General features: G+C 42.6%; 1 protein-coding gene across 9 annotated transcripts in view; it reads left to right on the forward strand.

Moving 5' to 3' along the window:
* Positions 1-24,598, forward strand: part of KDM2B (lysine demethylase 2B) — a 336,356-nt gene that overhangs the window by 207,515 nt on the left and 104,243 nt on the right. For all 9 annotated transcript variants that reach the window (XM_033955541.1, XM_033955539.1, XM_033955538.1 and 6 more), the window contains one exon: positions 3,546-3,632. In XM_033955541.1, coding sequence (XP_033811432.1) covers positions 3,546-3,632 — 87 coding nt within the window. The remainder of the gene's footprint in view (positions 1-3,545; positions 3,633-24,598) is intronic.

Below are 24,598 nucleotides of genomic sequence, written 5' to 3' on the forward strand. Positions count from 1 at the left end.
TCTCCCCGGATCGTCTCGAGACCGATGCATTCCTGTTGGATTGGACGGGCAGGTTCCTGTATGCGTTTCCTCCCTTTCCGTTGATTCTGAGGACGCTTGTCCATCTCAAGTCTGCCCGCGCCACCATGATTCTGATCGCTCCTCGATGGCCTCCGCAGCCGTGGTTTTCCCTGCTTCTTCAACTCAGTGTCAGGGATCCTCTGCTTCTGCCTGTGTTTCCTTCTCTGCTGTCTCAGAGTCGGGGTTCACTGTTGCATCCCAATCTGCAGTCTCTACATCTGACGGCTTAGTTCCTTTCCACCTGACTCCTTCCCTGGAGTTATCCCAGTCGGTGAGGGATGTTCTGGAAGCTTTTCGGAAAGCTTCTAGTAGGCAGTGTTATGCCCAGAAGTAGACTAGATTCGCTACATGGTGTGCTTCGAATCAGGTGGAACCTTTGTCCGCTTCTTTGCCTTCGGTTCTGGATTATTTGCTTCATTTGTCTCGGTCTAGCCTCAAAACCAATTCTGTTTGTGTCCATCTTAGTGCGATTGCCGCCTTCCATTGGCAGCTTGATGGGAAGTCGCTTTCTGTCCATCCCTTGGTTTCTCGTTTCAGGAGGGGTCTCTTGAATGTCCATCCTCCTCTCAAGCCTCCCCCTGTGGTTTGGGATCTCAATGTGGTTCTCGTTCAGTTGATGAAACCCCCCTTTGAGCCCATGGATAGAGCTCATCTGAAGTTCCTTTTTTGGAAGGTGATCTTCCTGCTTGCCCTCATGTCGGCTCGCAGGGTTAGTGAGCTGCAGGCATTGGTTGCGGACCCGCCTTTTACTGTTTTTCTTCATGACAAGGTGGTCCTGCGCACTCATCCCAAGTTCTTGCCTAAGGTGGTGTCAGATTTTCACCTTAATCAATCTATTGTTCGTCCGGTGTTTTTTCCTAAATCCCATTCTCATCCTGGTGAGGTGGCGCTTCGTACTCTTGACTGTAAGAGGGCGTTGGCGTTCTATCTTCAACGCACCCAGTCTCATCGGAAGGTTCCTCAATTGTTCTTGTCTTTTGATCCTAATTGGTTGGGACGTCCTGTTTCCAAGCGCACCTTGTCCAACTGGTTGGCTGCTTGTATTTCCTTCTGCTACGCTCAGGCTGGTCTGTCGCTGCATGGTCGGGTCACGGGACATAAAGTCCGAGCGATGGCGGCTTCTGTCGCTTTCCTCAGGTCCATGCCAATTGAGGAGATCTGCAAGGCTGCCACTTGGTCTTTGGTTCATACTTTCACCTCTCACTACTGTCTGGATTCTTTGTCCAGGAGCGACAGCCGGTTTAGCCAGTCGGTTTTGTGCAATCTGTTTTCCTAAATTGCCAACTTCCCTCCGTCCCTTTTTTGGTTAGCTTGGAGGTCACCCACATGTAGAGAATATGCTGCCTGCTTGTCCTGGAATAAAGCACAGTTACTTACCGTAACAAGTGTTATCCAGGGACAGCAGGCAGATATTCTCGCAACCCTCCCACCTCCCCGGGATTGGCTTCTTTGCTAGCTATCTGAACTGAAGACCACGAGGAGCGGATGCGCCCTCTAGTGGAGCGGGAAGGCACACACATGCGTGGTGCAGCACCAGCAAACTTGAAATCTTCAATCAAGTTTGTTTGAAAAGCTGTCCGCGTCAGGGCTCCGTGGATGACATCACCCACATGTAGAGAATGTCTGCCTGCTGTCCCTGGATAACACCTGTTACGGTAAGTAACTGTGCTTTTAAGGAACATCGTCATTCCACTGTTTTTTGCTTTTTTCTGGGTTCTTTTCTCTGTGGATACTTTGGGGTCAACTCTCTTCGGTTTTGGCGCATTTAAGTCACGCAGAACATTGTCCCATTTTAAATAAAAGCAGAATCCCTGACAGCAGTGACAGGAGGCTGCTTCTCTGGTTACTACTGTCAGGGCTGTGCACCAATTCAATCGCTCACTTAGCAATTGAGTCTGTGAGTTTGCATGCCCTGGTTCACTTGATAGTGAATCAGTCACTGTTTAAGAATCGGCCAACAATGATTGAGTCACTATCTTTAGTGAATCTGAGTCAAAGGCTATTGGGATGGTAGACAGGTAGGTTTGGAAGTACAGGGGTTATGGTGAAAAAGTGAACCTGGCACCCTTAATGTGAAGTTCACAGCAGTGCCCCCTAGGGTACCCCACTGCTCTGCTGGCATGTCTGTGTAGCCAGTCTATTAAAAATGCTGACCCCCTCCTGCATGCAAATTGCTTGTTGTGATGTTCTTAATTTGGCTCTTTTTATAGTAGCCCATTTGCAGGTTCAAAAATGGATATTTTCTCCACCTGATTTTTGGATGTTTTTCTGAAAACATCTAAAGTCAGACAGACATCCTAGTGAAAATGCCTCTCAATGTATTTTATTTTATGTATTATGCTAATTTGTGCTATTTTAATTGATTGTGTACATTATGTTGCAATCCACTATGCTTGCTGGACACAGCCACAAGTTTTAAATACATATCACGCTACCTTGATCTTTTTCAGGAATGGCAGTTTCTTAAGCACTATTAAATAAATGGAGACAAAGGGGAGGGGACATTCCCTGGATTTAATAGGTAGTGTATGTAAAACAAATCAAACATATTTTTTTCGCTCTGCTCACAAATAACTGCTAGTGATGTGATCAAGACATGTAGGGAAAAGTTCATAAAACCATTATCAGCCTTGTAGGATTGGGAAAGCCACAGTGGGTCTTTTGGCATGAACAACAAGGAAAGGCTTTACTCCCTGGGACCCTGGTGTGTATTTGTGACCTGAATTGGCTCTTTTGGAGCCTTTGGTATGATCTCACATAGCATGTCTTGTTGTTAAGCCAGACAGCTAGAGTTTTCCCTGGGCAAACCTTTACACAGAGGATTGGTTTTGAAACATGGGATATTTTTCATACTACATTAAAAGTGAGCTCTGTAGGAATCTGAATAATACAGAGAACAAGCAATATATCTTTACTTCAAATCTAGGACCATTTTAAATGACTAGCTGCAAGGGAGTTTGGGAGGCTATGTTCAGTTGATTTGGGTTATTTGTTTTCTACAGGTGACTTATAAGTAAAAAAAAGTCTCACCTCTATGTTCAGAAACAGGAAATGTTTGGTATATAATATTACTTTGAGATTTTTATTTTCTTATTTTCTCTCATTTGGCATCCATCTGTTATTGTGGATCTTCTATTCTCTTTGTTATGTTTAACCTAATAAAAAAGATTTAATTTAAATGACTAGCTGCTTATCCTCATGCTCAGAAGCTCCTCTCATTGTAGCGCTATCACTTTGTAATGTTTGGAGACAAGGTGTGGAATGAAGTACACATCATAGAGAGAAACCATCTAAATTCAGGAGCAGTGTCAATAAATATAAATGCTAAATAAATTGATGACACTTGACAGAACTTGCTATGGAAGCTTTGTGTTTTTAAAACCAGGAAGCAGTTTCTGCATTGTAATTACCAGCCGCTGGAACTGCAACAGGTATTTTGTTACTGATGAATCAGACTGACTTATGTGCTCTCTTTTAAAATGCAGGCTGTCCTGAAAGAGCATGTTGAGGACGAACAGAATCTTGCAATTTCTGGGATCCCAATTGTAGCCTGGCCTAAAAAGGCTATTAAGGTGAGTGCAACTCTATTGGTTGTTGTTGGGGGGTTTTTTGGGTTGGTTTTTTTTTTGAGATGTCTAGTTATTGGCATTTGGTGATTACCGTATTTTTCGCTCCATAAGACACACCTGACCATAAGATGCACCCACCTCTAGAGGAGGAAAAACCAAGAAAAAAAAATTCTGAACCAAATGGTATACCGGGACAGGGTACGGGGCACATCATCTAGTGGTGGGCACATCTAATGGTAGGCAGCCCCAACCCAGCCCCAGGCCAGACAGCCAGCTCCAGGCCAGCCAGCCCCAAACCATCCAGTCTGTCCCAGGCCAGCCAGCTCCAGACCAACCAGCCAGCCAGCCCCCAGCCAGCCAGCCCCAAGCCAGCCAGCCAACTCCAGGCCAACCAGCCAGCTCCTGGCAAGCCTCCCCCCATACCTTTTTAAATTCTGTCATCAGCTCTAGCCAGCTTCACTCCCTCCCTGCCTGCTGTGGCAGCCTTCGCTCTTCCAGGCTCCTCATTTCCCGGCCAGCGGCGAAACAAAGCAGCGCGGCTCTCCCACTCAGCCCCGCGCTGTTTTCCCAATGGCTGTTGTAAGTTCTCGCGAGTCCCGTGAGAACCTATGGCAGCCATTCAGAAAGCAGCGCGGGGCCGAACAGGAGAGCGTAAAGCTTGTTTCTGATGGCTGTGCTGCTGATTTTTTTTCGTTGCTGGCCAGGAAATGAGGAGCTGGCTGGACGCTGAACCACCAGGTAAGAAAGGGGGAACGGCGAAGATGGATGGACAGACCGGGAGGGGGAGGTTAAAACAAAAGGCAGTGCGGTGTCAGTGGATGGGTGGGTTTAAAAAGGAGGTGCGGCAGTGGTGGGTGGGTTTAGAAAGGCGGTGTGGCGGCGGTGGGCGGGTTTTACAATGCTACGGGGGGGAGAGGGTAACAAAATTTGTACCTTTGCTTCATAAGATGTACTTTGATTTCCACCCACTTTTGGGTGGAAAAAAAGTGCGTCTTATGGAGCAAAAAATACATTACATTACATTAGTGATTTCTATTCTGCCATTACCTTGCGGTTCTAGGCGGATTACATAAGAATTGTCATGAAGTTAAAAGATATATAGGTGGAATACATAAGAATTGTCGAGAAATTAAAGTAATACGTGTTGGGTAATTAGAACATTTTAGATTTAATAGGAGTAGACAGTGTGGTAGGTGGAGCTTGGGAAGGAACTGGTTGTGTTAGATGGGTTTTATGTATTTTTTGAAGAGTAGAGTTTTTTTTTTTTTTTTTGAAGGTTTTGTAGTCTGTAGTCGAAGACAGCAGATTGGTGATTTGTCTGTCTATTTTTTTTTATTTTTTTTTAATTTAAATTTTTATTGTAAAGTGTTTCCATAAAATACAACAAACAATATACAACAACCAGCTTGTACAGCAATAGATTAGATATCAATTACTAAGAATGTTCAATATACAAGAAAGAATGCACAGTGTCCCTACTATTTTCACCCTGATCCCCCCTCATTCAACCCCCACTCCCAACCCCCATTCAACCCCCCCCAAAACACTCACTCACCATCCTGTGAGCCAGCTAGGCAGAAAGAACACAGAAACCCCTATAGGGCATCCAATAAGGCTCCAATGGTGCTCCAAGTCGAAGAACGTGTTAGGAACTTATGGCGATGTTTAGCCACCGCCATCTCCATTCTCCCAATGGACAAAAATCTAGTGGTCCAATCTTATATAGAGGGAGCAACTTTATTTTTCCAATGATTAGCTATGAGGCATTTGGCAGCTGCAAGACCCCAACGAAGTATTTTAGTCTGCCATGGATGTTCTCTTTCATTATGGAGACCCAAAAGACACGTTGTCTGTCTAGTTTTGCCGCTCTGGTGGCCATTAGGTTGTCATATAGTTTTCTTCGTTTAACATTTTTGGTTGGCGGGTGTGTGAATAGTGAGTGGGTTCTTCTGTGTCTGGTTGAGGTGGCTTGAATTAGTCGGTTGTTCCAGTAGGCTGGGCTGTCTCCGTTAATAGTTTTGAATAATAGGCAATTTGAAGTGTACTCTTGCTTGTATTGGGAGCCAGTGTGAGTCGTGGTATGCCTCTGTGATGTGGTAATATTTTTTCAATGAGTAGATGAGTCTTAAGGTTGTATTTTGTATTGTTTGTAGCTGCTTTATCATGGCTACTGGGCAGAGGAGGTATAATATGTTGCAGTAGTCTATTAGTCCAAGGAATTGTTTCCTGTCGAAGAATTTTTGAATTTGTCTTAGGTTTCTCATAGTTGCGAATGATGCTTTTATTATTTTGTTGATTTGTGGTTGCATGGTACACCCTCTGTCAATCAGTACTCCAAGAAGTTTTAGCATGGGTTGAATGGGGTATGAGATCGAGTTTATTACTAGGTTTGTTAATGTAGTATCGTTGTAAAAGTCAGGCCTTCAGGTGCCTGTGTATCTTTGCTCAGTGACTTCCCTGGTATGTAGTAGCTCAGTTTATATATTCTTTTACTGTTCAATAAAATGGATTAGAAATCTCCACAGGACCATAGTTCAAATTCCACCTCTGCTCCTTTATTGCTTGACATGGAGACAGTCTAAATTTTGACTGGAAGCTCTTCAGGACAGAGACAGTATATATAATTACTGTATGGGAATTATCATATTCAGTGCCACTTAGCAAACAGTATAATTTTGTTATATATTAACACTGATATTTGTACAATAGGTATTATCTGAATACTTTTGCAAACTCCTGCTTAGGAGCAAAGTTCTGATAGTTTTCAGGAGCAAATGATGTCTTCTATGCTGAAACTTTTTCTTTTTTTATTTTTATAAATTTATTGGTTTGTTACAATATATAACAACTTCAGGCAATAAACAAATTCAAGGAAAATACATCAAACTAAAAGAAAATATAATATCAAGTCCACATTATTATGGGGGCTGATTGACTTGTAGGAGTCACCAAGAAAACAAGAACAAACAGTATGCCAAAGTCTTCTAAGGCAGATAAACATTCTATTTCATTCAATCTCAACCTCTGCATTAGTTACAGGCAATATATCTAATTTAGGTTTATCTTGAAGAAAAATTTCTAAATGGGCTAGATCAGCAAAAATCTATATTTTGATATGATACTAAACACTTACATGGGAACTTAAGAAAAAATAATGCACCCAAAGCCAAGGCTAGAGTTTTGAGTTGCGGGAACTGTTTTCTCCTGTATTGCGTCTATTTAGAGACGTCTGGAAAGACATTTATCTGCTGACCACAAAACAAGGCATTTTTATTTATAAAATATAATTTAAGAATGGCTTGCTTTTCTATTTCAGTCCTAAAGGTGACCAACAATGTTGCTCTTTTGGCTATAAAATCTTTTGATGACTCCAGGAATTGAGAAATATTTAAACTATCAGGTGATCAGGTGACACATAAGAACATAAGAATTGCCGCTGCTGGGTCAGGCCAGTGGTCCATCGTGCCCAGCAGTCCGCTCACACGGCAGCCCTCTGGTCAAAGACCAGCGCCCTAACTGAGACTAGCCCTACCAGCGTACGTTCTTGTTCAGCAGGAACTTGTCTAACTTTGTCTTGAATACCTGAAGGGTGTTTTCCCCTATGACAGACTCTGGAAGAGCGTTCCAGTTTTCTACCACTCTCTGGGTGAAGAAGAACTTCCTTACATTCATACGGAATCTATCCCCTTTCAACTTTAGAGAGTGCCGTCTCGTTCTCCCTACCTTGGAGAGGGTGAACAACCTGCCCTTATCCACTAATTCTATTCCCTTCAGTACCTTGAATGTTTTGATCATGTCTACTCTCAATCTCCTCTGTTCGAAGGAGAAGAGGCCCAGTTTCTCTAATCTTTCGCTGTACGGTAGCTCCTCCAACCGCTTAACTATCTTAGTCTCTCTTCTCTGGACCCTTTCGAGTAGTACCGTGTCCTTCTTCATGTACGCCGACCAGTGCTGTACGCAGTACTCCAGGTGAGGGCGCACCATGGCCCGGTACAGCGGTATGATAACCTTCTCTGATCTCTCCCCTCTTCTGAAACTATTTTGGAACCACTAGGTATATAGTAAAGGTTATCCGGAGAAAAAGTTTCTAATTTAGTATAACAAAGTATATCTTTCAAATACATTTTTAGTAATTCCAAAGGAGAAAGATAATGAGAGATAGGAAAATTCTGAAATCTGAGGTTCCTAGATCTCATAGCATTTTCCATTTTTTTTCCATCTGTAAGTGTAATAAATTGTTATCCTTCACATGAGAAACAGCACAGGATTGCATTACAGAAACAGATGCTTCCACTTTATCCAATTTCTTTTCCATTACAGCCAATTCAGAATCATGCTCAGCCACCTTATTTGGTATTTCAGACGAAAATTGACAAAGCTTTACCACTGTGTCCTATAATGAGTTCTCAATTCTATTCACTTACTGTCCAGACATCTTGAAGCGTAACAGTTTTATCGCCCAACTCGGGCCTAGAAATAGGTCCTGTGGGCATTGAAACAGGAGACACCGACAGAAATTGTTTTCCCAATGAGGAACAGTTTGAGTCCAGCTCAAAAGATTGTGGGGAAGGTGAGTCCAAACCTAATATGGAAACAAAATCATCCTTATCCAATAAAGATAAAACAGATTGAGGTGGAGGCTTGGGTTTGCCAGATGAGAGAGAGGCAGATTGGGATTGTAATTGAATCTTACCTTCAAGAGGTGTTCCAGTTGCTGGGTATAAGTGGTGATCCATTGGACCAGTTATATTAGAAGAAGAAATGATCTTAGCCTTCCGTTTGCCCATAATTTTCTCCCAACTGTTCCTTGCTTTTCCTGGCTCCGAAAGGGCTCAAAAGGGGCATGTCCTGCCCCTTTGGCCAAACCCCTTTGGCCATATGGCCTTGGGCACACGTCCACGGGCTGTGTTCCGCGGCTCACAGCTGTTAAATCCTCAGGTGAGAGGACCTCCATTCCTGATCGGCAAATACCGGGTAGTGGCTGCAGGGGTGCCTGACTGTAGAGTAGAAACGCCGACAGGGCTCAGTCAGCCCTATGATCTCTGCAACTCACAGTTGTTAAATCCTCAGGAGAGAGGACCTCCCCTCCTGGTCAGCAAATGCTGGGTAGTGGCTGCAGAGGTGCCTGACTGTAGAGTAGAAATGCTGACAGGGCTCAGTCAGCCCCTCTATGTTGAAACTTTTTCATGATGATTTCTAGAAAGTTTATACCTAATATCACATACCTCTCTTTAAACCTGATGCAATAATGTGTATTACAGTATGTATCACAGACCCTAATGCATAAAATAAGCCCGAGATACTTAATGTGTGATAATCATGCATTATCACATTGGGCTGTAAGGCAGTTTCATCATGGTGTGTTAAAAGTACGGAGTTTTCTTCATGTTATTTTGGAAAATATAGTTTGTTTTAACTTATAAATATAAATTTTAGTGTTTCGGTTACTCTTTGTCCAATGTTGGGTCTGCAAAGCATAAAAGGCTTCTTAACCTGTGACATGCAGCTAATGAGACAGACATGTTTCTAGTATCGTACTATATTTAGTAGAATCTACAAAGGTAGCAGGTGGCAAATTTTAAATGTTCTTTTTTTTATTTGTTTTGTCTTTTTGACTTCTGCATGCCAGAGCTCTATCTGACATGAAAATGATAGATCCTGGAGCTCAATTTATAATATTGTATTGGGGAAAATTGTGCCAGAAAAACATACTGAGCATGAAGAAACTTAGGCAGAGCTACCAAGTGACCTAGTTACTGGGGAAAAAGACTTTTGATCAATTCCAGCTTTTTTAGATTTCAGATATGATTATTGACTTTTCAATGGAAGGGTGAATTACATTCAGATACATTTTTGGGGGAGGGGGGAGGCTTTCTTTTACTAAAGTGTGATGAAATCTGGGCTTAATGCATTCTAATGTGGGATTTTCCCATACACTAAGCCCAGATTTAATGTGACACTTTATAGGGATTTTTTTTTTTTGCAGGCCTTATGCTAATGTTGTCATTAGCTTATGAGACCTACAAAAAAAATGGAGCACTAATTCACACATTAACTGTTTGGTTGGCACAGATTAATCATAACACACTAGCCAAATAATGCAGGAATGCCCACTCTTCTGGACATAATATGGCCCTTTAAAAAATTAGTTTATCTGAGGACAACAGACAGCATATTCTCTCACGTGGGTGACATCATCCACAGAGCCCCGGCATAGACAGTCAAAAAGTGTACTGTCACCTTAAAACTTTAAGACCATCCATACTGTGCGTGTGTTGATGCCTTCCCGCCTGATGTCAGCTTGCGAGACCATCAGTTCTCAGTTTTCTGCAGAATTGAGAAGCTGTTTCTTAGAGTTTCTCTAAATGCGTCAAACTTGCGTGTTTTTGTGCCTTCCCATTTATTTTTATCCTTCCATTTAGTCTTATTTTTGTAGATATTTTCTTTTTCTTTCATTTGGTATAAAAAGTTTTCCATTTTATTGAATTTCTATTTCTGGCCTTTAAGCAGCGTAATGTGCTAATATCTGTCCGTAGGTGCCCAGGAATAATGATAATTGTACAAATATTTCCAGTCACATATTGTTTATTAAAGTTTAACAGAAATCTTGATTCAAAAGGCATTTGTACAATGGAGCCATATACAATCAAGCGTGAAACATGCACCTCTCTTGAAACAACATGGGCTCAGAGAACCACTCCTACTCGGTTCACTTATATACTTTCGCAGTGACTCGTATGATATCACTTCTCATCAACCAATCAGCCAACAGAGGCCATCATTAGGTTTGAACAAAGAAATTCCTTTTAACATAGTTACCAAGCTCAAAAAAGTTTTACAAATTATATTTTTGTGAATACTTTCTCAGTAATTCTTTAAAAATTTAGAGCAAACCAGCCCTTTGTGTCTGGAGAACTCTTGCTTTGGAAAAACTGACAGTTTCAAGTTTCACTGATACACACACAAGAAAGAAAAGAAAACCCAATTCCTATGCTGGCGGTCAAACTAGCTGACCTTTGTCTACCCTGGGGCTCTAAAAGGTTTCCATGGTAACCATTCCTTCAGCCTTATCCTAACGAGCTCCATATGTTGCTCTTAGGCCCTCTTAAAGTTTTTTTGAATCTTATAAATGTAAAAAGTTTGAAATTAAGTACAAATCATTCCATCACACACATTTTCACACATTCTAACACATATAGGAATCCTTTCACTCACACACCACACGTCATATTTGAATAATTATTGTTAAGGTACATATTATAACTTATCTGCATTCAAAAATGTGAAACCTTATATTTTCCCTCCAACTACCACAGGCCAGATTGAGAGGTCTGGCTTTAAATAAGCTATGAAGTCAAGGCGGGAAACTGCAGTACAAAGACACAAAGAGAGACAGAAAGAAACATGGAGGCAGTTTAATACCTCCATGTATACCTAATTTTCCTTATGGTCTTGCTTTACCTAGTATACTATTCACATAAATACTAAATTCCCATTTTCCTATGCTATACATCGGTTTCCTGGTCATTTGTTAATTATTCTGACTTTTCAAAGTTTTAAATGTGTCTGCTTGCATGTAAGACCCTCTGATCAGGACTTAGAAAGATCTCTGCCACACCCTGCTATTTCTTCTGCACTATTTGCGCCATCCAGGCCTTCTACACCTTCAGGCTTTTATTGACCTGATTTCCATCTGGGAGCATTGATGCTTTTTCGGATTACTATTTACTTGACCTCCCTGGACTAAATAGTCCTTTGATCTTGTATTGGTATTTTTTCCTTCAATGTCTAAGACTCCAGTGGCTTCAAACAGTGCAATCGATGCCACAGGATCATTTCACGTACAGACCCACATAACTGGTATGTCCTGTGCCTAGTTCCTGCACACTGCTCTAAATTTTAGAAGAGGTTGCTTAAAGCTAGGAAGCTGCAATACGAGAAACTTTTTGGATCAACTTTGAATGCATCAAAAATGACTGGAGATGTTGACATTCAGGATCCAACAACTCCAGCATTGGTACTAGTACCAATGACATTGAGAACTCATTCCACCTGTGCTTCTTCGGTGCTGCCTTGTTCTGGAAACATAGTAAGAAAGCTAAGAAACATAAAGATGTTCCCCCCGCCTCCAGGCATGCCTCAGCATCGTCTCAAGCATCTTTGTCATCAATGTATTCCAAGCGTCAATGTTCTTGAGACCAGATCACCATCAATTCAATTGGTGTCTTCTCTGAGGCATGTCTCGACATTGAGGTTACCAGTGCCTCGATACCCGATGCAACCTGCTCACATTCGTACCAGTGCCACCACTGCAGGATCAACTTGGAGAGCTGTTGCTGAAAGAGCTAGCTGGGATGCTACAGTCACATTCCATGCAAATGCCTGCTTTGACTCACCGAGTCTCAGCCCAATCCAAGCAATGCCCAAAAACTACATAAGGGACCATTCTCGGACACTAAATTACCTGGAGACATACTTCATCTTCCAGAGAGTGCATCTCCTCATCACATTCACGATGCTTATCTTAACGTTTTCAGTGCTTGCCTCAACACTTGTCCAAGTGTCCATCTCATCATTCTCTATCCACAAGACATGACATTGAGAACTTATACCATCAATCTTCTACTGATTATTCAGAATTATCTGCAGAAGAGTCCTTTGGCATACCTTCATAGCTTTCTCCTCCACCTCCCCGCAGAAGGTCCCCACCAGAATGTCTGTCTTTTACTAAATTTATAAGACAGATAGGGCAAGATCTGCCAATAAGTATGGAATCAGAAACAGAAAACCTCGAGCACACCTAATGGATGCTTTGGACTACAAGGAATGTCATAAGAACTGCATAAAGATACCGCTTCATAACATAATTAAAGAGGCTTTATTTAAAAACTGGGATGCACCAGTCTCTGTCCCAGTCACTCTACACAAATTTGATACCTTGTACAGAATCTTGCTCAGGTTTTGATAGGCTGCAAATACAACACCGGTCCTTAGTTGTAGAGTCTGGTTTAAAAAAGGCTCATAGTTCCAGAACTATGCCAGTACCCTGCCTGGGAGAGAAGGCAGAACTCTCAAAAAAATTTGAGCATAAAGTGTTCCAAAGTTCCATGCTGGCCTGCAGAATACTGAACTACAATTTTTATATGACTTTTTACTTGAAGTCACTTATTCAGAAGATGTCTTGCTATGAACAATATATTTCTTTGGAGCACCTCAATTCCTTCCAACATCTCTTAAATGACCTAGAGCTATATGTTATGTTCCACCTTTGATGTTTCTCGCACATCAGCAGACTGGATGGGCCGTGGCCCTTATCTGCCGTCAGTTTCTATGTTTCTATATCCATTGCCATGTGCAGGCAAATGAGGCTCAGAATCTTTTCTTGATGCCAGTGTACTTAGGGCTAGATTCATTAAACGCACCGATCGTGTCTTGATCGTGTTCCGACCAGTTTGCGAGCGTTCCCCGACTTGATTCACTAACCTTCCATCCGATCCGTCCATGCAAATGAGAGGAAATGACATGCAAAGTAGGAAGCCCTCAATTCACTAAAGAGAAGAAGGAACACCGATTAGGCTAGCCGATCCAAACTGAAGCGACTACTGAGGACCAGTCGCTCACATCCTTGCCGACTGCCTGCTCTCTGAAATCCCAGTATCAAATTAAAACTGAAATCCCTGAAATCTCACTGCTGTCTGCCGCCCTGTGAGCCCGTGGTTTTAAACTGCAGTTTTAACCCACGGGTTTCGAGCGTGTTCTGTTCCATAGCTTTTGTTTTTATTTATTTTTCTGTCCTACGGGAGACTGCAGCCAAGCTCGAGAGAGAGGGAGGAGGAGTTAACAGACGTGGACTAGAGCCACAGATAGCACCTAACATGATTAGTTGCACAACGTTCTGTGGGCAGAGGAACTCCTTCCCTGTAGTGCTGATTAGATAGACGTTCTCTTCCATTCTGGCTGCACAGATTGAAATGATTCCTGCACATTCGTCTCAATCGTTCTACAGCAATCCGTGGGATTGCTTGTGGGCGTGCATCCGATCAGATCATTTGAATTCAGGAACTGTTGTAAATTGGTCGCCTGGCAAGACTCGGCCATGGATCGCCCAGATCGGTAAGTTTAGTGAATCTAGGCTTAAATTGGCTTTCAAGTATTCCTTGTGTAGGAGATGATCTATTTGGAGAGCATATAGAGGAAGCAACACAAAAGATCAAGAAACATGAGGATTGTATGACCACCTTATCTTCCTTCAAGTCAGCTAGGTCTCAACTTCCAAGAAAATATTCCAATATTTCTAGGTGTTCTACTTATTATTCCAACTGGAGGTTTAGCCTGCCTATGGGGTGTCCGGGCCAATCAGAGCCCTAGGACCCTTCCTGATGCATCCAGGGAGAGGCCTGAGGCTCTGATTGGCCCAAGTTGTTTAAGGCCTTAGGCATCCAGGTCAATCGGAGCCCTAGGACCCTTCTTGATTCATCTGGGGAGGGGCCTGAGGCAGGCCCCTCCCATAGGAGGGGGAATTAAATATCCTGGGCCAGTCAGACCCTCGGGCCCCTCCCCGTTGCATCCCAAGTTGCACCAGGGAGGGGAATACCTAGACCGCAGCTGCGGTGAGGATGTCCATTTCCATGTTCAGGTAAGGGGGAAGAGGGACTTTATGCATCTCTCCTGCTGCCAGGGAGGGCACACGTTGGGGTCAGGTTGCGGGCAGGAATTTTTTAAAAATTATTTTTTTATTTAGTGCAGCAGGAGAGGGTACTTCTCCTGCTGCGGTAGGGGGGATTGTGGTCAGGATGTTAGGGAAGGGGTGTTGTGATGCAGCAGAGAGAATGGGCATCTTTCCCGCTGCATCACAACACAGATGGGTTTTCTAGCAGTCTCTGACGCAGACTAGCACCCCTGGATCAGTCGCCCTGGATGACACTTTTTGAAAATGGCTCAGTATTTTTTAAGAATCCACTGAAGGGCTCATTTCATTGTTGAAGAGTCCATTTGCATGTCTGCTAGAAACCTCGCTAAAGACGGAGCTAATCCGTTTTGATAATTTGCTGCTAAACTGCCGGAAAACAGTTTAGTGACAGTGTTAAACTTTTGAAAATCTTGCCCTGAGTGTTTTATGGGCGCTATAAGCAGAGGCCTACTCTGGGAGGAACGTGGTAGTGCTTGAGTCTTAAAGTTTGGGCCGCCCAGAAAGAGACAAGCAGCATCCCTGAAGCAAGGAGGAGAGATGCTGGATAGTGTGGTGGGGGTAGGAAATGGGCTAGGAGATGCTGGCCAACTCAGGGGGAGAGGGAATAGAGGGAAAACAATAATTATGGCTACCCCTTTTTTTTTTTGGGGGGGGGGAAGGGAAAGGAAAGGGACGATGCAGCCTGGAGGGAGGTAAGGAGAAACAATGACCATTTAGGAAGTGGTGGGCTACTACCACTATTATTTCTAGAGCAGTACCAGATGTACGCAGTGCTGTACAGAGTCACGACAGAGACTATCCCTGCTCAAAAGAGCTTATAATCTATTCTAAACAGTAGTGCTGCCCAATTCAGGAAAAAAATTTTGATTCGTTTCAGCCTATTGAATTGGTTTTTCGATTCAATTCGATTTTCCTGCCCAGTTGGGTGTTGTTGTTTTTTGTTTTGTTTTTTTTCAAACATCCTGGTGGGTTTGTTTTATAGCCTCTTCACCCCCTTTGCCTTCTAACCACACTGGCCTGTGGTGTAAACAAACTAAAACAAAAAAGACCTTTCCTCTCTCTGTTAAATCCTAGCTCACGTTTGCAGTCTTAACACCAGCTCTGGCAGAATACACATTTCAAATCTGACATATTGTAATCACAAAACAGAAAATAAAATTAGTTTTTTTATCTTTTGTTGACTGGTCATTATACAAATCTTGTTGGTCCCAGGCTCTGGTTGTCTTCTGATAACTTGCTCTGATAACTTTCTTTCCGCATGCTAACCTTCCATCTGCCATCTCTGTCCTCCCCTTCCGTTTCCCTTCCTTCCCCTCCCCAGGAAGTCTGGCATCTTTCCTTTTTTTCATCTCCCTCCACAGATCCACCTTTTCTTAACTACCCTTTCATCCAGCATCTTTACCTCCTCCCCGCACCATTTACCTTTGAGGAGCAGCCTTCAGACAAGATCGCGATGCTAGCGATCTTTGCACTGCTTCAGAGCTGTTTCCTCTGCCGCAGTCCCGCCCCTCCTCTGACGTCAGAGGCAGGATCGCGGCAGAGGAAACAGCGCAAAGATCGCTAGCATCGCGATCTTGTCTGCAGGCTGCTTCTCAAAGGTAAACGGTGCGGGGAGGCCAGGGGGGAAGCCGAACACAAGGGGGGAGAGAATCTAGACAGCAGCATTTCCTGACTGACCACCCCTCTCGCCCTCTAAATCAGGTGCGGCAGCGGTAGCGGCCGGCCATCAAGAGCAGCGCTGCCGCTCCTGCTTTAGGGGGTGAGAGGGGAGGGTCAGCCGAATCGGGAACAGATTTATTTTGTTGTTTTGTTTTGAATCGATTCACCCGAAGTGAATCGGTGAACCGATTTGAATCGGGCAGCACTACTAAACAGACAAGACAGACTGAATGCCAGAGTGGGGAATGGTTAATCTGCTGGCTAGTTTAGTGAGCAGTGGGGGAGTATGGTTATGGATTGAAGGCTGTATCAAAAAGATGGATTTTCAGTTCGCTTTTAAACAAGGGAAGGGACTATAAAGAGGAAAGAAAGATGACTATTTTTTGAGGGGGGACCAAAGAAGGGAAGGAGAGATGCTGGCCATTTTTTCTGTGTGTGGGAGGGGTAAGAAGGAGAATGAGAGATGAACTGAAGGGGGGAGGGGGAGATCTTGAGCTGTCCCTGGAAGTTAGCCCTGCATTTAGCATGCCACAGGTACTTTACCCAGTCTGATTGGTTGAGACAATAGAAATTGTTTCTTCTGTCCCATTGAAATATTATTTTTGATATTACAGACAATCTCTCGTTGTGGGACATAGCCTGCAGATTTGTTTTCTGAATGAGATCCCTTAGGTACTTGTCTATTGTGAAAGATGCAGTAGTAACCAGAACCATCTGCAGGCGTCTGGTTTATCCAGCTAAAGCAGTGCCGTTGATTCTAGTTATCAAGCAGACTTAAGGCTGCTTGGAATCCATAGCAAATACATTTTTGTAATCAAAATAGGCAAATAAATCATCGCTAAATGTGAAAAAAATTGGGTTTCCCCCAGACATTCCTATATCTACATAAGTAATTTTTTTTCAAATAGCTCTTTCAAATTAAAATTGATATAATCAATGTTATGGTAGGTACAATATTTAATAGTGCTTATTTCATTTCTGGGATTACATACTTCTACCTAAAAATTTTGGTTTATTTTCTGGGGCAAGATGGTCCGGCAGGCACATCGGTGATGTTCTGTTAGGTATGGTTACTTTAGAACCGGTGGTCCATGCTTTCACCAAAGTGAACTGGCACCCAAAGTAAGTGTCCTAGGAGCTGCAAACCAGATCTAATGGCGAGGGCTCCCCCGTTACTGTACCATGTAGACATGTGACCCTGCCAAGCAGCAGGAGCTAGCGTAGGCCTGCGAAAGGCGAGTAGTAGAAGCATGCATGCTGCGAGCAGCCACGCAGTCCTGTGCATTCTTTGCACTCTTATCCTCCCCACCCCCCTACCCCCTGTCATGGCAGCCAGTGGAGTAGGGCCTTTGTGCGATCCGCGGGCCGCTATTGGTGGGACGCTCGGCCCGCCCTTTTCCTTGGCTCGAGCTCATGAATATGCAGCAGGGCAGCCTGCTCCTTGCTGCTAGGTTCGAGGCTCTTCCCCCCTTCAGATGAGCTATGGCCATGTCCGTGAGCGCCGAGGAGGAGGAGGACGACGACTACGAGTCGGAGCCGGAGCAGGTCAGGGTTAGGGCGGGGAGGGGCGAGCGAGCGAGCCGGAGCCGCCTTTGTGCACCGTGGGCGGCCGAGGAGCTTTTCCGTTTAAAGGGCAGGGCTCGTGGCCTCACGTGCGGCTCTTATAGGGGAAGTTGGCTAGTTCCTTTTCCAGCAACTGGCGTATGGAGGGGGAAAAAAAAAAAAGGACAGAAAGCTTATTTGGGTGTGATTTGAGCTAAATGGCATGAACTTCTGCCTCCCTGTCCTTTCAGTTCTCGGCTTTCAGGTAAAGCTGCCGCCCCTAAAAATAGCCGGCCTATTGTTCTAAGCTTTTGGGATTTTTGAAAATGTTGTTTTCTACTGGCTACTAGAAATGTGTGAGACAGTTAAACGATGATTGGCTTAACTGGTCTTGCTGGGTTCCAGGTTAGTTTTAGAGGGGAGAAAGCCTTTAAGATGTTTGCTGTCAAAGATAGATTCTTCCTTGTTGGGGTTTTTTTTTTCCTTTTGACATTGCTGGCTTTCATAACATGGTACCAACGTGTTCAGTCCTCTTTGTGGTCTTGGTAATTTATGTATGTATTTAGCAGAAAAATAGAAAAGAAATTACATTGAAATATTACAAATAAATGTAGCCAAAGAATACATTAATTATAAATTCAGATGCTGGATTCCATAGGAATTTCTGTAGTTTTTGTGTTTGAATTGTAATAATAAGAGTCAGCATGGCACTAGGGGCTCCTTTTACAAAGATGCGCTAGCGGTTTTAGCGCGCGCTTAGCCGCTACCACCTCCTCTTGAGCAGGCGGTAGTTTTTTGGGTAGCGCGCGCTACTCCTATGCATGTGCTAAAAATGCTAGTGCATTGTTGTAAAAGGAGCCCTAGGAGTTTCACTAATGAAATGGACTTCATTTTTTTCCTGATGATGGGGTGGGGGAGATGTGTTTTACATAGAATCCATCTCTGCATTCTTTGACAGCTCCTCAGTAGAGGATCTTCAATTTCCACCAAAACTGAGCCTGCAAACTGAATTTGGCACTTGGTTGTGGCAGAAACCAAAACAGTAAACAAACTCCTCCCCCTCACACATGACTAAAAAAAATCTAAAGTAACTCTAGACTGACAGCGGATCTGAATACTGGGGCATCTCCTTGAAACAGCCATAGCAAAACATGGGTTCATGTCGGAGGAGTCCCATTAAAACACCCAGATAAAGAAAGCTAAGTTATTACTAATCTAATATATAAAGATATACTGAATCTAAAGATATAAGAATGCTTGATTTAAGAGAAATAGCGGCAAGACCAATGATGAGGCTAGCTACATTAAAACTCTGTATGACAACAGATTTTGTTCTGTACAGATGTAGTCACTGAGGTCTTACCATAAACCATACAAATAGAAATGAAAGAAAATTGAATAACATTATGAATCTATAGAAGACTAACTATGAGATACTGAGATATACCAGAAAATATGCTCTAAGAAATCTCTTAAGAAAAGAATCTCTTGTTTTCTATGTATACCATTGAGGATCTATTTTTATGTTATGAACAAAAAAATCTCCAGCCACTCCTCACAATCACATTTCCCTGGGCCTACCTTAGGAAGACCAGATGGTCTAGTTTAGTAGCATCTTTGAGGCAAGGACAAACCCCAGTCATTCCTGTCTCGTGCTAGTGTTCCATCACAGTGGCTACCAAGACTTCCCATGGCAGCCTTGTGAGATTGTTATGCTGCAGGTGGTTCCAGCAGTCATTTTGCAATGGTTCAGGAACAAGTGGGGTTTGTTCCTATCCCCGAAGACACTATTAGACCATCAGGCCTTCCTAAGTTAGGGCCCACGTGGGATGGGATGGGAGTGATTTTTTGATGGGAAGGAGTGAGTTTTGGGTTTCAGCCCAAAACACACAGGCATTGATTTCAGGCCAGTTGAGTGCTAAATCTGAAACTGAAATCAAAATTCAGTCGGCCTCTACTTCTTAGTATATTTTGAAATGGCAGATTAGAATGAGGCACATGAGGCCATTGATGTTTAATCTAATCATAGATGTTCTGGGCCTGAAAATGACTTGTCAAACTTGAAATTGCATAAGAGAGGTATGTTATGTTGTTGGGTTTTTTTTAATGGTAATGTTTTTGAGGGTGCAAAATTTTTAGTGTTTACTGTATGTTGAACTGTGCTGCTGATCAGAGCTTTGGAAGGAAAAAATTGCTATTGCTTCATTAAAACTGACGGTAGTGTTTGAATATAGATTGTATAGTAATTGGTTGCAAGACTCCCCCCCATCTGGGTAATCTCTTGCTCTTAACTCACTAGTCTTCACTGTCAAACATATGGCCTGCATGTGGCTTGTGGAAAATTCTTTGTGGACTGTGTTGTAGTATCTAATGTACATTCTAAATTTAGCATCTGGTTAATTACATAATGAAAATTTGGCTTCTAATTAATTGTAATATGGGGAATAGGGAAGTTGAATTTTTCAGTCCTGCCCACTAGTGAATGTGTGGCTTCTGTAGTGACCCATCATCATTAGTCATAAGTTTGGGGCGACATGTTAGCAAAAAAAACCCCAAACAAACACTTGAGGGGTTCTCCCTTTGATACAGTTGGCCTGGATGATTCTCAGCAAGTTTGAGCTTCTTTTTGTCTTAAGATAATAGTGAAAGAATTTAGGCAAAACACAGCTCAAACTTACTGATATGAATGTAGTACCACTACCAAGGCTCTGAGGGGAGGGGGTTGAAGTCAGGGGAGTCACACTTAGGATTAATGAGAGCTGCCATTGGCCCTTGAGCTTTGCGGTGACGAACACCACAAATGATGAACTAGTAGCTTTTAATGCTCACTGTATTTTCAGATTTGGATTTCTTGTTTTTGGCTTGTTTTATTCCTGTGATTTTAAAGTGACAGCACCTGAAAGGATCTATCATTTTAGCATTTGTAAAATTTAGAAGTACAGGAAATGGGGGGATGGGACTTGTATACCGCTTTTTGTAGTTAAACATTCAAAGCGAATTACATATTATTTTGTACCTGGGGCAATGGGGGATTGAGTGGCTTGCCCAGGGTCATAATGAGCAGTGCTCAGATTCAATTCCACAACCTAAGCCACTAGTGTACCTGCCCCTTCACTGTTATTTTCTGTGTGTCCACTTCTCCAGTGTATATGTAATTAGATATGGATACGGTATCTGTAACTATTACTTGAGGTTCTAGGCCATCTCTTTTTTGCATTTTTTAGGATTTTTGAAAACTACTTGATTTTTGCACCATTCAGATTTAAAAAAAAATGTTTTAATTGGGCTAGATTTAACCCAAGTATAACTTTCAAAATAAATGCCAGCGATATGTTTTTTTTAATTATTGCTTTGCTAATAATTGATTTGAAAGGGGAGGACCAAGAAATGTTTGTTGATTTCATCTCTGGCAGTTACTGTATACTAAAATCAAACCTCAGTTCACTCCAGCCTAAAAGTTATAGGTCAGTATCTGATACACCAATTTGGCTAAATTTATTGAAAGGGTAGTTCTGTTGAAGGTTTAGATTTTTGAAGATGGAAAGCTATCTCTTGAATGTGTCAGTCAGGGTTCAGACAAGGCCGCAGGACAAAAGCTTTGCACTCTGTGATAATTTTTTGCAACTTGCCTTGTTCTGTTGGCTTTTTCATTGAGATCTGATACAGTCTACCATGGCCTTATGTTTAAGCATCTGAAAGTGATTAGGTTTAGAGATGTAGGCATATACTGTATGTTAAAGTGTGATAACAAGGCTGTGGTGTTGATTCGGAAGCAAATTTGGGTGGAGTCAAACAGTAAAAATGTACCAACTACAGTTTCAAAATAAAAACTTTTATAATTTATGGTAAATTTATCATTTTATGATATTTTATTATATTTTACATAATTTATAAATGTAAATGCTCCACTTAGAAATATCTATATTTTCCTGGATCTAAAGTACTGGTGAATATGAGTTACATTTACCTGTACTTTTTAGATCCATGTCAAAAATTTAAGCCCTAATATCAGTCAGAGTCGGACAATAGAGAAATAACTCCTCAAAGGTGTGCTGAAATTTAACCCCTGCAGCTTGACAGTCAGTACCAATGTTAGTGAGCAGTGACGTAGTAAGGGGGGCAGGGGATGTGGACCACCCTGGACAACAACTTGGTGGGAGCACCTCCCCCCCCCTCAGGTACCTCTTTAAATATTTATCGGCATGAGCAGCGTCTTCCTGTTTGAACCTGTCTCAGCTCCCTTCAGATGTCACTTCAAGTTCAATTTATTTATTATACTGAAAATATAAACCCAAAGGTAAAGCTAAGTGGTTTACAATAAAAATTTTAAGTAAACAATATAAAAATAGGATAGGGAACAAAAATTAAACAACTTCTGGTTGTGGGACCAGGACATGATTTCAGAAGGGAGCTGAGGTCTGTAGGAGTTGGAAGATGCTTGTGCTGGTGAACATTTCAAGAGGTATGCGGGGGGAGGGTGGGGAGTGGCTGGAAAAAGTAGGGGGTGCGCAGCATGGCAATGCTACGTGCCACCGCCCTCTCTACACCACTGTTAATGAACCACCTAACCAAAGAGAAAATCTTGCCTTACTGTAGAATCAACCAAACAAAAAAAGGCAAGAGAGATCCAACCAATGTTTATTGTTTAAAAAAAAAAAAAAATATGTGTATACTTCCCCCTCCGAATCCACGGTGTCAGCATCCGCGGATTCAGTTATTCACGATTTTAAAACAAAATTTTTTAAAAAAAATATTTGGGCTATTTTAAGCCCTGTAAGCCCCCCCTTAAGCCTTACCTGGTGGTCTAGCAGGTTTTCGGGACAGGAGCAATCTTCCCACACTCCTGCCCTTTGCAGATCGCTCATAGGCTGCCTTGAGCTCCCATAGTCTCTGAAACAATGTGAGAAAATAAAAATGTAGTTTGCAGGCCTGGACGGTCAAACCATCCACATACCTTAAATGCTGCAGTGCTTACGACACAAAACTAAATGAAGAAAAAAAATAACTCAATGAGACTATGAAATTAAAGTCCTTAAAGTACATTTATAATCCAGCATAAAGTAATGAATAAATGAGTGTGTACTTACTTTTAGTATCTGTGAGAAACTTAAGATGAGCTGATGCCAGTGGTTCAAATGGAGATTTCATCAGACTGGCAAAGACTACACTAAGATCCCAAACAATGGAGTGGAGGTTTGGAGTTGAAAAGTCCTTTCATAAACTGGGATACAAGCAAATGAGTGGACAGAGGTTTATTATTGAAGGGAGTATGGAAAACACTAAGAGCACTGAGATGAACTCTGACCGAAGAAGTCTTAAGTCCAGAGTTGGACAAATGGAGAAGGTAGTCCAATACTGAAGGAATAGAGGAGGATGAAGCTCTAAGTCAGTGTCCTGCAAACTTGAGGCTTCTGGAAGTGCACGGACATCACCGTGATGACGTAATGCGCGAAGGCCCTCCAGATGGGCCCTGAGACACCAGTGTCAGAGAGAAGGAGAGGTGCCGGCTGATTGCCTACAGGACATTCATCTCACCATGAGAGGCAAGTCCTGTAGGCAGTCAGCCGACTCCTCCTCCCCAGTGTACCACAGCACACCTGAAATCTCAGGAGGCACATTGTTTGTGATACACTGCTCTAAATCATGGAGGTTACATCACGACATGAAGCATGTCAACTTTTGTTGATAGCATTGCTGAGTACAAGGCTTTCTGGAAGCAGCTATGACAGCTTGTACTGAGTAAGAAAGATTAAACTCTATTGAAATTAGGCAGATTGGGATGTAAAAGAGATCCTTGGCTTTGAGTGAGTAGAGATGGAAAGATCTACAATGGGATTGGATCTTTGACACTCAGTTGAAGTAGTAGGGGGAACCAAGGCTGTCTGGGCCACCGAGGAGCTATCAGGGTCATGATGGCCAACTCTTGCTTAAATTTGACTAAAGTCTTTAGAATGAGAAGGATTGGGGGATATGCATAGAGGAATTTGTTTGTCCAATCCAGAAAAAAAGCATCCATTTCAAGATGATGAGGAGAATACTGTCTGGAACAGAAGTGAGGCAACTTCTGATTGTGGGGTAGATGCAAACAGATCTATCTGAGGAGACCTCCAAAGAGAGAAGATGTGGCACAAGACTGCGGAGTTGAGAGACCACTTGTGAAGTCGCAGAAATCTGCTGAGATTGTTTGCTAGGGCATTCTGTTTGCTTTGCACATGTATGGCTTTGAGAAATATGTTGCAGGGAATTGCCCAATTCCAAATGTGTTCAGCTTCCTGGCATATAGTATATAGTACATCTTCACTTGATAGTCCATTTGTACAAGAAGGACTTGTTTGGAAACATGATCTTGAAATGTTTTTAGAGCATTGTGAATTGCCCTGAGCTCCAACAGGTTGATGTGGAATGTTTATTCTTGAAGAGACCACTGGCCCTGCGTTTTGAGACTGTCCAGGTGAGTTTCCCAAGCTTACTTGGATGTGTCCGTCATAAGAACTTTCTAATGTGGCGGAATATGAAAGAGCAAACCTCTGGAGAGATTTGCTGAATTCAGCCACCAGCAAAGGGAATAATGAAGAGGCGAGGTGACTTTGATCTGATGGGACAAGGGATCCCTGGCTTGAGACCATTGTGATGCCTAGGTTCATTGAGCTGTCCTTAGGTGAAGTTGAGCGAAGGGAGCGACATGTGACCCAGTAGCGTGGCCATCTGATTGCAAGGATAAAGCAAGGTGTTTTGTCTTTGTTGAGGCAGGAACGTCCGCAGAAGAGTAGTGTTTAGAAGGGCTCCTATGAATTCTAACACCTGAGAGGGCTGAAGATGAGACTTTGGAAAGTTGACTTCGAACCCTAGAAGTTGAAGAAAAGTTATTGTTACCTGTGTTGCTGAATATAGTGCGTGAGATGATGGAGCTTTTATCAACCAATAGTCTAGCTATGAGAACATTTGTAATTCATGAGCGTAGAGTGGCAGCCACTACTGCTAGGCACTTTGTGAATACTCTTGGAAAAGAAGAAAGGACAAATGGCAGAACTTTGTATTGAAAGTGTTGATGAGCTATTTGAAAACTAAAAAACTAGGG

This window comes from Geotrypetes seraphini, chromosome 8, assembly GCF_902459505.1.
Source record: "Geotrypetes seraphini chromosome 8, aGeoSer1.1, whole genome shotgun sequence".
NCBI classification, from domain to species: domain Eukaryota; kingdom Metazoa; phylum Chordata; class Amphibia; order Gymnophiona; family Dermophiidae; genus Geotrypetes; species Geotrypetes seraphini.